The sequence below is a fragment of the Pleurodeles waltl genome, chromosome 12 (genome assembly GCF_031143425.1).
Source record: "Pleurodeles waltl isolate 20211129_DDA chromosome 12, aPleWal1.hap1.20221129, whole genome shotgun sequence".
Taxonomy (NCBI): Eukaryota; Metazoa; Chordata; class Amphibia; order Caudata; family Salamandridae; genus Pleurodeles; species Pleurodeles waltl.
This window is the reverse complement of record NC_090451.1, coordinates 204,066,142-204,081,396: the sequence shown is the minus strand read 5'-3', so window position 1 is coordinate 204,081,396 and position 15,255 is coordinate 204,066,142. Positions and strand designations below refer to the sequence as shown.

Genomic DNA, 15,255 nt, shown 5'->3' with positions numbered 1-15,255 from the left:
CCACACACACTATAAACTGTAAACTTTGTACTTGTATAGCGCACTACTCACCCGTTAGGGTCTCAAGGCGCTGTACGCATACCGCTGTGGAACCCCTCCTGGCTTTTCCCTGTGAGAGGCCCACTCCTGGGCAACCTCCAAGGTGAAGCCAGGCATCCCAGCGCTGGTGGGGCCGTTGTGGAGATTAAGCAAGCTATTGCCCAGAGTTACAGAGTGGGACCCATGAATTAGATTAGGCACCGATGCACGAATTATCAGGTCTGAGGAAATTGAGCCCAAGACCCGCCAAGGCAGGAATTGAACCCTGGTCCCGGGCCAGATTTCTGCCTCAGGGTCTGCCGCTCTAACCATTGAGCCACACTTCTCCTACACTACACCATCACCACCACCACCACACCAAACACGGCAGCGCCTTGACAACTCCACTGCCATTGCTAAACGCTAGGCAACCACGCCACCGAAATCAGGGCACCATCACCTCCCTTCCCCTGGCCTAGTCTTCGGGGGCGTAGTTTAGTCAGTAAGATTAGGGGGTGGGAGTGAGCTTTAGATTTTCCGACAATCACGCTGGCATATAATGGTAAAGTGCATTTTATGACAAGCAGGGCGCTTGAGAGGGGGTTTAAGAGGCAGTGGAAAAGGAGGGGTATGCAAACTGGTAGAAGTACTAAGTGAGAGAAACAATATTTTGCAAAATAATGAACATTTTTTAGGGCTTTCAAAACAGGTGAGAGATTGTGTGTGTATAAACGACAGATAAAATCTGACGGACACCATGAAACACCATAAACACCCCCCACACTCCCAACCTCCCCTCCCCCAAGCTATGTCCCTACTCATTTTCCTCACTGAGACCTGGATCAACCCCGCATCCACAACCCGACGGCCACACCCAACCGCTACAAGCTAGTACACCGGAACTGCATCAACAAACACTCACTGAGGTGGAATTGCCCTCATCCACAAAGAGAACATCCACTGCACCACCACCACAGACAACACCACCTTGATCATGGAACACCTCAACATCCAACTCAAAACGAACGTCAAAATCACCATCAAAGGCACAATAGCCTACAGACTCCTAGGACCACGCCAGACTTCTGCGATTCCAACCCCAAATTAATTGCACCACAAGACATCGACACAGAGAACTACATCTTCCTCAGCAATCTCAACTTTCACCTCGACAACCTCCATGGCGCCAATGCAGCAAACCTTCTCGAAAGCATGAACAACATTGGCTTCACCAAACTAGTCACTGACCCCACATACAATGCAGGGCACAAGCTCGACCCTATTTTCACAGCCAACAGAGGCAAGTACAGCCTAGTCACCAAGCTCACCTGGACGGACCACTCAATCGTCCACTTCACCATCACAGTAGACCCCCAACACTGCCACTAAGCTGCCCAACCCCACATACCGCAGCTGGAACAAAGTATCCAAAAGCCAATAGACCAACGCCCTCGACATCTCCCATCCAGACACCTCTACCAACCTCAAACAGGCAGTCAAAAACGTCACCACCTGGATGACAATGCGCTGACAGATTTGCCGCTGTCAAACCCACCAAATCCAAGAGACCAACAAGACCCCACCAAACATGTCAGTTGGTACACCCCAGAACTGAGAACCATGAAATGCATCTGCAAACGGCTAGAAAGGATATGGAACACCAACAAGAAACCCACAGACCGCACCTCTTTCAAGACAGAGCTCAACCACTACCAACAAGCCCTGAAAGAGACAAAAATAGAATGCCCTAGCCGACCGCATCAATGTCCGCTCTAACTACAGTAAAGAACTCTTCAGCATCATCAAGGAGTTCTCCGACCACTCAGCAACTGAAAACATCATCACCCCTTTCTAAGATCTCTGCGACACCCTGGCAGACTTCTTCCACAACAAGATCTCCACTATCTACAAAACACTTTGAACGCCAATCCACCACGTCTGACATCTTTCTCGCCTCCAGACGCAAACCCCAGATCACGGAGTGGGACCAGCCCACTAAGCAGAGCACCACAGCCATCCTGTCCACTCAGGAGCGCCCGCAGACCCCTGCCCTCAGCACACATTCAGCCTCAGCAACAAACTCCATCTTTAAAACATCCATCTTATCCCCCAGCTTTCCAGAAGATTGGAAACAGGTTCAAGTTAATCCCCCTCCTCAAGAAACTGTTCACCGACCCCCAAGGGGCTCTAGAACTACCGACTCATCTCCCTGCTCCCCTTTCCCACCAAGGTCCTCGTAAAGGCCATCAACTGCCAACTCACGGAATACATGTCGAACAATGATCTTCTTGACCCATCCCAACCTGGTTTCCGCAAGAACCACCACACTGAAACTGCTCTGATCACAGCCACCTACTACATCAGAACCCACCTAGACTGGGAAGAAACTGCCACTCTGATCCTCCTCAACCTTTCAGGAGCCTTCAATACAACACAGTGTCCCACCACACCCTGATCAAGAAGCTTCATCAACCCAACAGCATCACAGCACATGGACTGAACATCATATCCTACGCAGATGACACCCAGCTCATCCTCTATCTGAAGACCCATCCACCAAAAAACGACCTCAAACTCAACACAGATAAAACAGATGTACTGACCTGGAACACCTCCTCCCGTAGAACGACTCCTGGTGGCCAGCTGAACTAGGACCCTCACCCACTCCCACAGACAAAACCGGAACCTCCGCATCATCCTAGACAGCAAACTCACCATGAAAAATCAGATCAACAGAGTCTCCTCAGCCTGCTTCCTCACTCTCTGCATGCTCTTTAAGATCTTCAAATGGCTCCTAGTCCATCTAGACGCATCATCACTCAAGCCCTTGTCACCAGCCGCCTAGACAATGCATCACTCTATGAGGAATTATCACATACCACCTGAAGAGACAGCAGATGATTCAGAACACAGCAGTCAGGCACATCCTTGACCTCACCAGATGGATCCACATCATCCCACACCTCAAGAAACTTCACTGGCTTCCCATCCATTAGAGATCAATTCAAGATGCTGACCCACGCCTACAAAGCCCTGCACAATCGAGGTCCAACATTAACCACCACCGAACTTCCACCAGCCCTCCAGACACCTGCGCTACGCTTCCCTCTCTCACACACCTGCATCTGCCGAAGCAAAACAATGGACGTTTCTTCTCCTACCTTGCTGCCAAGTCCTCAAATGGCCTCCACCTCCAGATCTCACCCTCCCTTCAGGAATTCAGAAAGGGACTCAAGACATGGTTGTTCCACTGACTACCTGAGCAGCTTGGCTCTCAGCATCTAGATACACTGGTGGGTGAACAGCTGTGCTCTAGAAATCCAGACTGATTGATTATATCATAAAAACCCAAGTAAATATTTCTCATCTACAGATCAGTAAAATGTAATGAACTACTGCTGTAAGAAGTCTAATAATTGGTACTGCTAATATTTTTAGAGCATGCTCTAACATCTATTATTTCATGTCATGCAATTGACTGGTCCCACTTAAAGCCCAACTCAAGACTACCTGTAAACCTGATCAGCATGCGCAAGTTTCTTGACAAGATAATGTGGTAGTTCACTCAGACAGACAGTCCTAGGAGTCCCATTTGAAACACACTTATGTTTTGTACCCAAATTTCCATAAGAGCACTTTTGATCACTCTAAAAACTGAACCTGGAAGTGAGAAGCATTTTTTTATTTTGTAGGTCACCGAATACATATGCCGAAACACATGTAAAAATAAATGATAGGGTAGCAAATAATTCCCTTTGACACTCAGATTAAAATTACAAAGTCTGTGAATCAACTGGTGGAACCTTTCTCTCTGCTTGGAAACCTTACCAACAACTTCTTTGTCCTTAAACCCTGTGCTTCCTAATGTATCAACTCTCAAGTGACTAAACGCTTGCACGGGTTTTATCATTCCAAAGATCTGCCTACATTATTCCAATCTTAAAGTAAGCATACCAAAAGAGCTGGCTGGTGCAACAAGTCTTTGACCTGTGCCAGTAGAAGAAGCCTGTATCAGTTCCACGTGATTATCTGCTATGGGGTAATCATGAACAAATGAAAACAAGGACTATAAAAATATTAAAATAACATACCATGAATATGTGTCCTTGCCATACCAACTGGAAAAACTGCTGAAAATAACAGTGAGTTATTCCCAGAATTAGCATGAATGTAACAGGTCTATTTGCCCTTTATCCTTTTGTTTGTTTGGCCTATTCTCTGCCCTGTCCCCTCTCTGTTATTTAGGTGGATTCCAACCCTTCTTGTCCTTTTTATCGGGGTAGAAAAAAGGCCCTGGATGAGGTGTAAGGGGCTCCCAATTCCACTCTAAGGAGGTCTGACGTTTCATCACATTAGTCGGAATTAAAGTGGAAGTCTCACTGTCCTTCATTTATAGATAAACTATCATGGCATAAGGAACGAGAATCGAATATTCTAGTTTCAAATGGAAAATGAATCCCAAGGCAAACTTCACATGAAAGAGCCAATTAGATTTTCAGACAACTTGAAAATCTGTCATTCAAACTTTACCTTCCAAATAAGTGTTTGAGGAAAGAAGACCACATACTGTTGAAGAAAGCAAGCCCAAAATCACTCCTAATGCATTACAGAAGATCTGGCAACACGAGGCTTCCCTAAGCAATAAATCACCAGCAGACATGCGATCACTAATCAAAAGGGCCTCCGGATAGGATATTGTTCCATACTAATATTGTCTGAATTTACATTTCAAACAGATACCAGTTAACAGAGGGACATCCAACATAATATCACATGGTACTCATACAGCTTTAAATAACCGCCTCACACACCTCCCTTCTAAACCATAGACATTACAGATATTTTCAGTGACTCACTTATGCGTGGTGTTCTGCACCCCTTGCTTCACCTTGGCAAAGGTCACGGTCTCGCATTGGTTAAAGAGACTTGTCACAATGGTGTCCATGCTGCAAAACATCTCAGCCAGCATTGTGTACTTATGTGGCAAGGGCATCCCCAGGGTCACAGTCTGAGCCAGGGTGTGGACACGATGGCAGACTGGTGCATCCTCAGGGGAAGGGCTGTTGAGACAGAGAAAAAGACCAAGTTACGAAAGAGGGATATTGCATGGACAATCTCAGCTGTAAATGATCGAGCCACCAAGGAAGTCAGCCTGGGGGGGGGGGGGGGGGGGGGGGGGGAGAGAGCAACATCTGCCAACAAAACGCAACAAGCAATGCGAGATGTCAAACTATGGATAGACCCAGGATTCCACCATAGTTCCAACAAAAGCTCAACAACCAGCTATAAAAGAGATACAAAGCATGTCCAACCTTAGTATTCGATGAAACAAGCAAAAAGTATGTAATGTGCATGGTGTAGGTCAACCTCAACCACATAAAGAACCTTAGTTATTAATGCAACTCGTTCTACGGTCAATTATAAAAAAAGGAAAGCCACATCAACAAACTCAGAGATCAACAGCTCAAGAACAAACTAACAGGGACAGAGCTCATACAGAGACAGCCAATGGCATAAGCTTCTACTTTACAATAAGCACTAGTGCGCCAGCAAAGTGCAATGTATGTGGCTTGAAACCCCTGGTTGAGAGCAGTTGCACACTTACCCATACCAAGCTTGTTCCCATCCCCAACCCACATCAAACTACCAAACCCCTTCTTGTTAAACACTCCCTACTCACCTTTTCTCTTTGACTTGGGATCCTAAACGTTTGGGTTCCTTCTCTTTGGTTTTCCACTCCTTCTCCTCTCTAGCCCTCTGCTTCTTCTCTTCCACAGCTTTCAGCTTTGCAACGTGTGCTTCAATCTGCAGCAGCCGTTTCCGGCAGCCTTGTCGGTCCAGCAATTCAAACACAGGCCGCGGTGGCAGCCACCTTTCCACAGTGCCTTCTTGTCCCAGCTCTTCCTCCTTTATACATCTCTTCTCTTTAGCTTTCCACTCCTCCTCTTCTTCTTTGGAAATCCAGTTCTCCTCTTTTATGGCTTTTAGCTTTGCAACATGTGTTTCAATCTGCTGTATCCGTTGTAGGCGACCCTTGTGGTCCAACAACTGGAAAACAGGCTGGGGTGGCAGACATGCTTCTACCCTAGCTTTCTGTTCCCACAATTCCTCCATGGCTTTCAGCTTCTGCTTTTCCTCTATAGGTTTCTGCTTCTGCTCTTCCTCCATGGCTTTCAGTTTTTGAACTCGTGCCTCAATCTCCCGCACCCGTTTCAAACAATTCTCGCGGTCCAATAATTCAAAAACAGGCACTGCTGGCAGGAGGTGCCCTTCATAAGCAGTTTGCTCCTCTTTTATCTCCGGTTTTATTTCCCTGGCTTCCAAATTGTTTCTGTCCTCCTTGGATATCCAGTGACCCGCGCGTTTCAGGTCTTCTTCAGGGTCCAAACCCTTATGGACAAGAGACTTTGGCAGATCTTGGAGGTCTGATACATAGGGCACAGGTGTCAAAGGCAAGGTGGGTTCCAGAGTTGGTTCCTGGAGTATTTGCAGATGTGGCTTCAGCTCTAGCATCTTTTCTTGAGGCTGTAAAGGAAACGTTGCATTGAGACATTTCATGCTACCAGATTCATGACAGATCTATATTGGGTACTGTCAAGGGCCGCAAACATATACATTAAATAACCTCCATATACGTTTGTTGTGTACCTGTGTCTGTACGGGACAGATTATATTTCCAAATATGAATGCAAATTTCAGAAAGTAAGAATTCCTCTTCTCACTCAACAAAAGAAAACAAACACTTAGCATATTATATTAAAAAAAAAATGATACAAAATATTTCAATTTAACCCAAAATTTCCAAGTGTGATAAACTAATTACATAGACCAAATGTGACGGATATACCACCAGCCGTATTACGAGTTCCATAGGATATAATGGACTCTTAATACGGCTGGTGGTATATCCGTCACATTTGGGACGGATTAACACCTTCCTCCAAAGTTGTAATCAGGCCCACAGTGTCTTAAAAACTAACGTTCAATGGCCCCAGAACTAGCAGAGGTGGCGACCTGCCTCAACCAATGAAACATCCCCCAAGCGCTGTGACAAATAAGGAAAAAAAAAAAAAAAAAAAAAAACTGACCATCTGGGGTGAGAAACTGGCAGCTACAGGCTCTGAGTCCTGAAGCCTCTGGGTTTGTCAGGAGAAAAAAAACTGGCATCAACTGAACACGCTGTTGTGCCTTTACTCTGATTAGGACTTAAAGTCATTAAACATAGAGAGGGGGATTCAGGTAGCTTGGGAGGAAGAAAGTGGACGGAGGTCAGCAGGTGTGAATATTCACCTTACACCATTAGGGTTTCACAGATGGCACCTAGGCTCGTGCATGGCTGTTGTCCCAACTGGGGCAAACAGAGTCTTGAGATTAGTTACCATTTTATGCAGGCACTCAATGTGCTGTGCCTAACATCTTGCACTCTACGTCCAACACACATGCACACGATTGGGCTATTTCATAAAGACTCCAGTTATGGGACACTGCATGGATTTTCTAGGAGCCATTTACTTTATTTTCCGAGAAGAGGTCAGGGAAATGGGGCATCTTCTTCCCATCTGGTTCAAATAGAGGTTGCCTTCAGTAAGAGGGGGGGTACTGATGAAATTCACAGACATCTAATCAATAACATAAAAGTACAATCTATCTCATAGGTAATATATAAGGATAAATCCACCCTGGTGAAAATGGTGGTGAAGGCCTGGGCGCTGCGAAAGCCACACTGGAAACAATACAGCCACACAGGAGCTCAGAGACCTGCAAAGGCCTGGCCGCGTGCTTGGCCTGCTGAAGAGAACAGCCTAAGGGTTCTGCCAGAAAGTAAGGGACCATCACTACCAGGGCAGTCCGGGCTCTCTCTCGATGGACTAAAGCCCTGTTGACTTTCATCCCGGCACAGGATAGCTGAAGTTTGGGTTAGGGAGACCTGCCAGAATACAGGGGTCAATAAGGCATTCCCGAGCATCAAGGGACACCCAGAGGGCCTCCAGTCAGACAGACACACCTCATCTCATCCTTTGGCTGCTTGTGCCGCCCACCCCGCGAGTCCGGAACGGGGACTGGTGGGCTGACAACAGCTGAATATGCACTAATGAAAATCTGGTGTATGAAGGAACGAGGGGGAGGGGGGGCAAACCCCCATGAAATAAGGCAAAAATGGACAGCTTTACCAGGCTACTAACCCATAAGGAGAAAAAGAAAAAACAGACACCCTGTACTCGGCATACAGTGCAGGAGGAACTAGTGTGCCCCACCCCAATACAAACAAGATCCTATGAGCGATTGAATCCTCCAGCCAGGCTTTGGAGACTAAGATTGGAGAGGTGAGAGCAGATGTGGCATCACTATGGCAAGATCCTCATAAAAACATCAGCTGAGTGACAGAAACGGAATCCCGCAGAGCAACGCTGGAAGGTACCATCAAAGACCAAAAGCAGATTGTTCAGAGGATGAACAGTCAAACCAGAGAGCTGGAAGCCAGAGTGGAAGATGCAGCGGGCCACTCATGATGGAACAATCTTTGATTCTTGGGATTTTCTGAGGGCACAGGGGGTTCTCATCCAGAACAGTTAATGGAAACTTGGCTGCACACCTTTTTGTTGGATGGTCAATTGTTTCCTTACTGAGGGAGTGCCCCGGCCCTCATGATGGAACACCACACCAGGGATACTCTTCCCCCCCACCCACCCCAGTTTGCTTCTCAAATTTTAGAGAGATCTGGTGCTCCAGACAGTCAGAGAGATGGAGTGAAATTCAAATCCAGCTGGAGCCTCATTTTCACAGATTACACCAGACTAGTCCAGAAGCAGAGAAAACTGTTCGAAAAGGTGAAAGAGAAACTGCGAGCAATAGACTAAGTACATGCTGCTCTACCCCGCTAAGCTACGGGAGCTCTTCCAGGTTAAAACAAAAAAAATGTAAGCTTCCAGACTAGGCATGGTTGGAGGAACGACTCCCACGAAATACTGAGGCTTGGAAGCACTCTTGGGAGAGCACTCCATAGGGGAAAAACGAGAGCCCCATAGACTGCCTCGGAATCGTTCCCGTAGGGGGGTGTTGGTAGAGTTCCAGACAGTAAGATCGGAGAAGAGACATGGAATCCAATAAAGCAGAGAACGAGGCAGTGTCCTCTGACACAGACTTAAGTAGGGACCAGGTTACACAAAAACTGGGGAACACTCCAGAAGACACCTCTGACAAAAATGACTGACCAGCACAAATTAAAGTATATTACTGGTGCATGCTTCCCGAGGTATACGGGAGGGCACGGACCTGTAAGTAAGCGCAGTTGTGGTTTTTGTGAGGAAGGGTGAGGGTGGGCGACAGACCTTTCCGAAGTTAGGGAAGTGGGTAGTTGAGATCCCACGTCAGGAAAAAGTTGGGTTTTGGGGGGTGGGGGCCGGGGTTACATGGTCAAGATTTTAGTAACAAGGCGCAGCACACATCCCAGGAATCGCAATTAACCACAGACAGACGAATAGTAAAGGCCATGGCCGCACACCATTGTTACAACACAAGATTTTGCACTCATGAACCCTCTATCACTTGAACCATTGAGCACTTTGTCATGGAATGAGAATGGGCTGGGCTGCAAAATAAAAAGGGGAGTAGTTGCGAACTATATCCAGCGGCACTCCTTGGACCTTGTGTTGCTGCACAAGACCCATTTGTTGGCGGAACAGCTCCAGGTGCATAAAAAAAAATTAAAATAAAAAAATAAAAAAAGGAGGCGGTGAATACAAATTACTGGTGTATGCAGGACTAACAAGAGGTTCGCTGGGGTGGCTATACTGACCAGAAAACATCCACTCTTCCAGGTGGAAATGTAAATGATAGAGCTCAAAGGCTGCTACTTAACAGTAAGAGGCCGATGAACAGAAGGAAGATCCTTTTTGTTAATATCTACTCCCCGCCAAGAATGCAAAATGGGGTCTTTGACAAGGTGGGTGCAATTCTAGTAGGCTCAGATGCTGATCTGCATATGATGGGCGCGGGGTGACTTCAACGATGTTATGAATGCAGATGTAGACCCTCACCCACCCCAAGGTTCTCAAATGCAGCGGCCTACCGGCTGAGCGCACTTCATCCGTGTTCTGGGAATGAGGGGGGTGCGGTGGTTTGCCCACCCTCCTGACAAGTAATATTCATGTCTGTCAGGGGCCTATTGTTCTCTGTCCTGTTTGTATTACCTGTGTCACAGGGAAAGAAACTGTGGGTGAGGGAGGCGAAATATTTAGTGTGAGGAATATTAGACCATTCACCTGTGTACATTAAGTTGGGAACCCGTATGAGAGATGGGAGCCCGAGGCGGTGGTTAGATACACAGGCTCTCAAAGACCCAGACATAACTCTCACCCTGCAGGTAGATACTCAAATATATTTTGAGGAAAATGAAGGGTCTAAAGTCCCCAGTCATGCTGAAGGAAGCATATAAAAGGCAGTTATCAGTGACAAAGCTCAAACTAATATAGCTATTAAAAAGAAACAAAGAACAACCAGTCCAACAATTGGAGCAATACCTCATTGCAGTGGAAAAAGACAGGTTGTGAACTGAAGACCCAGAGACAACTACAACTTGAGGTACTTGGGGAGCAATATCAGAACCTCACACAGTGCGGCTGGGCAACACTACCTATGGAGGCTGTATGACACTGATGACAAGACAGGTCACCTCCTTGCATGGTTGGGTAGGCAAGAAGAGGAAGCACGCTGGGTGGAAGAGGTGCGGACGGAGACTGGGTTGGTCTGTACAGATAGATATATAGCGCACACATTCTCAAACAATTTGTAAAGCCCTTGAAACCACACTGAGCGTGACATTCAAGCCTTCCTGGGGGAAATACTGGTTCCAGTCTTAGATGAGACTCAACGAGAGGCGCTGGAAGAAGACCTCACAATAGGCGTGATTTGAGAGGCATTAGTGAGTGTGCAAATCAGGGAAACATCAGGCTCCAATGGCTTCTCTGTAGAATTTCACAAGCTATTGGCCCCTATTTCTTACACTACGTCTGCTTTTTCCAAGCAGCCACAGATGAGGGCAAACTCCCACATGATCCGACTACGCGAACAATGAGGTCACTTCCCAAGCTGGTAAACCAGGAGACCTCTGTGCCTCTTATAGACTCATGTCTCTCTTAAATACAGAGAGAGAAATTCTGGCGAAAACTATGGCGAATAGAGGGGCTTAAATGATAACCTCTTTAGTCCAAGCAGACCAAACAGGATTCATGTTAGAAAGGGCAACACGATTTTTGATTCCATTGATTGGAACTACAGGGAGTGCAGAATTATTAGGCAAGTTGTATTTTTGAGGATTAATTTTATTATCGAACAACAACCATGTTCTCAATGAACCCAAAAAACTCATTAATATCAAAGCTGAATATTTTTGGAAGTAGTTTTTAGTTTGTTTTTAGTTTTAGCTATGTTAGGGGGATATCTGTGTGTGCAGGTGACTATTACTGTGCATAATTATTAGGCAACTTAACAAAAAAAATATATATACCCATTTCAATTATTTATTATTACCAGTGAAACCAATATAACATCTCAACATTCACAAATATACATTTCTGACATTCAAAAACAAAACAAAAACAAATCAGTGACCAATATAGCCACCTTTCTTTGCAAGGACACTCAAAAGCCTGCCATCCATGGATTCTGTCAGTGTTTTGATCTGTTCACCATCAACATTGCGTGCAGCAGCAACCACAGCCTCCCAGACACTGTTCAGAGAGGTGTACTGTTTTCCCTCCTTGTAAATCTCACATTTGATGATGGACCACAGGTTCTCAATGGGGTTCAGATCAGGTGAACAAGGAGGCCATGTCATTAGATTTCCTTCTTTTATACCCTTTCTTGCCAGCCACGCTGTGGAGTACTTGGACGCGTGTGATGGAGCATTGTCCTGCATGAAAATCATGTTTTTCTTGAAGGATGCAGACTTCTTCCTGTACGACTGCTTGAAGAAGGTGTCTTCCAGGAACTGGCAGTAGGACTGGGAGTTGAGCTTGACTCCATCCTCAACCCGAAAAGGCCCCACAAGCTCATCTTTGATGATACCAGCCCAAACCAGTACTCCACCTCCACCTTGCTGGCGTCTGAGTCGGACTGGAGCTCTCTGCCCTTTACCAATCCAGCCACGGGCCCATCCATCTGGCCCATCAAGACTCACTCTCATTTCATCAGTCCATAAAACCTTAGAAAAATCAGTCTTGAGATATTTCTTGGCCCAGTCTTGACGTTTCAGCTTGTGTGTCTTGTTCAGTGGTGGTCGTCTTTCAGCCTTTCTTACCTTGGCCATGTCTCTGAGTATTGCACACCTTGTGCTTTTGGGCACTCCAGTGATGTTGCAGCTCTGAAATATGGCCAAACTGGTGGCAAGTGGCATTGTGGCAGCTGCACGCTTGACTTTTCTCAGTTCATGGGCAGTTATTTTGCGCCTTGGTTTTTCCACACGCTTCTTGCGACCCTGTGGACTATTTTGAATGAAACGCTTGATTGTTCGATGATCACGCTTCAGAAGCTTTGCAATTTTAAGAGTGCTGCATCCCTCTGCAAGATATCTCACTATTTTTGACTTTTCGGAGCCTGTCAAGTCCTTCTTTTGACCCATTTTGCCAAAGGAAAGGAAGTTGCCTAATAATTATGCACACCTGATATAGGGTGTTGATGTCATTAGACCACACCCCTTCTCATTACAGAGATGCACATCACCTAATATGCTTAATTGGTAGTAGGCTTTCGAGCCTATACAGCTTGGAGTAAGACAACATGCATAAAGAGGATGATGTGGTTAAAATACTCATTTGCCTAATAATTCTGCACTCCCTGTATATGCAGCTGATCCTGAAGAGGTTTGGCTTCGGGCCTAAATTCTGTACCTGGGTAGACCTATTGTACAGAGCACCTACGGCAATAGTGAGGATGAATGGGGCAAGGTCAAGAACATTTGCATTGGAAATGGGTACGAGAGAGGGGTGCCCGCTTTCTCCGTAACTTTTTGCATTGTGCCTGGAGCCACTGGCAACCTAGACGTTCCTGAAAACGGAAGAAAAAAAAAGATATACTGTTCTATGCAGATGACACTTTGATTTACATCAACAGACCCACTGATCACGATTCCAGGGGTCCTACTGGTGTTCAGAAATTGTGAGACTTATTTGCGGTACCGTATCAACTGGGAACCGTCTGCCCTATACCAGATGAGACTCAGGAGGGCAGGCAGAGGTCCAGGGGGCCTGCCATAGCACAAGAAGCAGCTTCAGATATTTGAGAATTGTGATATTGATGGGGAGGGACTGATACTTTGAAATGAATCTAGACAGAGTACTGAGAGAGTTCCGGGAAGACACGGAACAGTGGCATATGCTCCCACTCACCCTTATGGGTAAAGCATCCATCTTCAAGATAATAGCATTACACAAATTGCTATATGTTCTACAAAATAGCCCCATCCCAATACCAGACACTTAAATTTAATAAAAATAGATGAAATACTGTGTGTGCTACTTTGGGTGAGGGGGGTCACCCCGAGAGTGGCTTTGCGGACCTTGTACTGCTCCGTCTACAATGGTGGGCTACCACTGACAGACATAAGGGCACACTACACAGCCACCCACCTTCAAGTTATCAAAGAATGGGGATTCACCACGCAAACAGAGTCGGCAACTAGAACAGGAAGAGCAGAAATGAGGCCAGGCACATAACTTGCACTAAGTCTATCAGAGGTGCCTGCTTGAGCAGACAGGTGTCCACAAGAGCATGGGACGATGCTTTGGGCTGGCAGGGTAAGATCACAAGGCTGCATCGCTCTGGAAAGGGGGAATGCTAAAGGAGATTGGCAAACTCAAGGGGCTCAAACACTGGGAATTGATTGTAATAGAATCTCTGGGAGACGTAGTGGAAAGAGGGGGAAGTGAAATTGTTTGAAGCCCTACAGCAGGAATTTTAACTGACATCCACCCAGAGATCTTAGTCCCTCAGGCTGGTACACGCCCTGCAGGCAGAGGGGATCCTGAGGATTGATCTCCTAGAGCATGGTCCATTAGAGAGCAGAGTACTGGGAGGGGAAATTACTTACAAACTCTGTCCTAGCTGTACCGCATCATCATCACCAGTAACTCCCCAGACAACCTCCCAGATTTACATTCGAGATGGGAGTGAGGTTTAGAGGTCTTAGAAGACATTGACTGGGAGGCCGCCCTAATACACCCTAGAGAAGTTGCAATACAGGCAAGACCGAGACTGATGCAGTTTAACATCCTGCATAGGTCAGTCTATAACAGGACCAAACTATTTAAAATGGGGAGGAGCAGCACTTGAACTGTGGGATCGAGCACTGTTTTGCATCAAAAAGACGAAAGGGGTGCAGATACGGGGGCGTGGGGCTGAGGGGTCACTGCTATGGCAAATATATCCTATAACTTGTGTGTATTATACGTTTTCTTAGCCAATAAAACAATAAAAATGGTTCTAAAAAAATCAATAAAAAAAATAAATAAAAAAAATCACTGCAAAATCTTAGTCTAAGCACTTAGATTTACAATAAACAAGGCTTCATAAGATAGAATGTCAGACAGGGGAGTGCCAGGCAATATATTGCCATGGAAGATGAGCTCCGGCAACCCCTGAAGGGAGGTTAAACACTCCCAAAACCCAGTGTCTAAGCCAGAAATATTGGCGACTGTTTAGAAGGGATAAAAAGCTCCTTACAACACACACAGCCCCCAAAGTCGCATCAAGCACGTTTCCTTTCGACACCACTGCCACCCGGCACACAACCTTCTCCAACTCCGCCCTATCGTTACTGTCCTGTTTGGTTAATTCATGATTTACCACAATGGGCGGGTTCATCCGAAGATTACATAGCTCCAAGATCCGCACGAACTCACCGCCTCCTGCAGAAAAGGAAGATGCTCCTGCAACGGGCTCCGCCAAATCGGTGACAGCATCTCATTCACGAGGTTTTTGGACTTCTTGTCCATGAACATAGGCAAAGGTGTGGAGTGATGCTGAGCAGTTATGGAGAAGGGGCTGCTGAGCTGCAAGAAGAATCGCCCATTAGACATCAGCGATGCGCCATACAGGCTGTTCACAGCCAAAGGCCAATGCTCGCACGTACACACTGGGAGCAGGCGAGCACTTTACCAGGGACAAACTGCCCTTGTGACAAACGCATACACTCAAGACCTACAAGTTAATGAACAGAGAGGAAAAAAACACTACTGTGTA

At 46.3% G+C, this 15,255-nt stretch overlaps 1 protein-coding gene across 2 annotated transcripts in view; it reads right to left on the bottom strand.

Annotated features, from left to right (window-relative positions):
- LOC138267953 (DNA replication factor Cdt1-like) overlaps positions 1-15,255 on the bottom strand; it is a 48,966-nt gene that overhangs the window by 20,362 nt on the left and 13,349 nt on the right. Inside the window, exons 3-5 of one of the 2 annotated variants that reach the window (XM_069217235.1) lie at positions 14,916-15,065; positions 5,699-6,543; positions 4,875-5,078 (exon numbers count right to left, since the gene is read on the bottom strand). In XM_069217235.1, coding sequence (XP_069073336.1) covers positions 4,875-5,078; positions 5,699-6,543; positions 14,916-15,065 — 1,199 coding nt within the window. The remainder of the gene's footprint in view (positions 1-4,874; positions 5,079-5,698; positions 6,544-14,915; positions 15,066-15,255) is intronic. The other variant, XM_069217237.1, reaches the window with a different exon arrangement.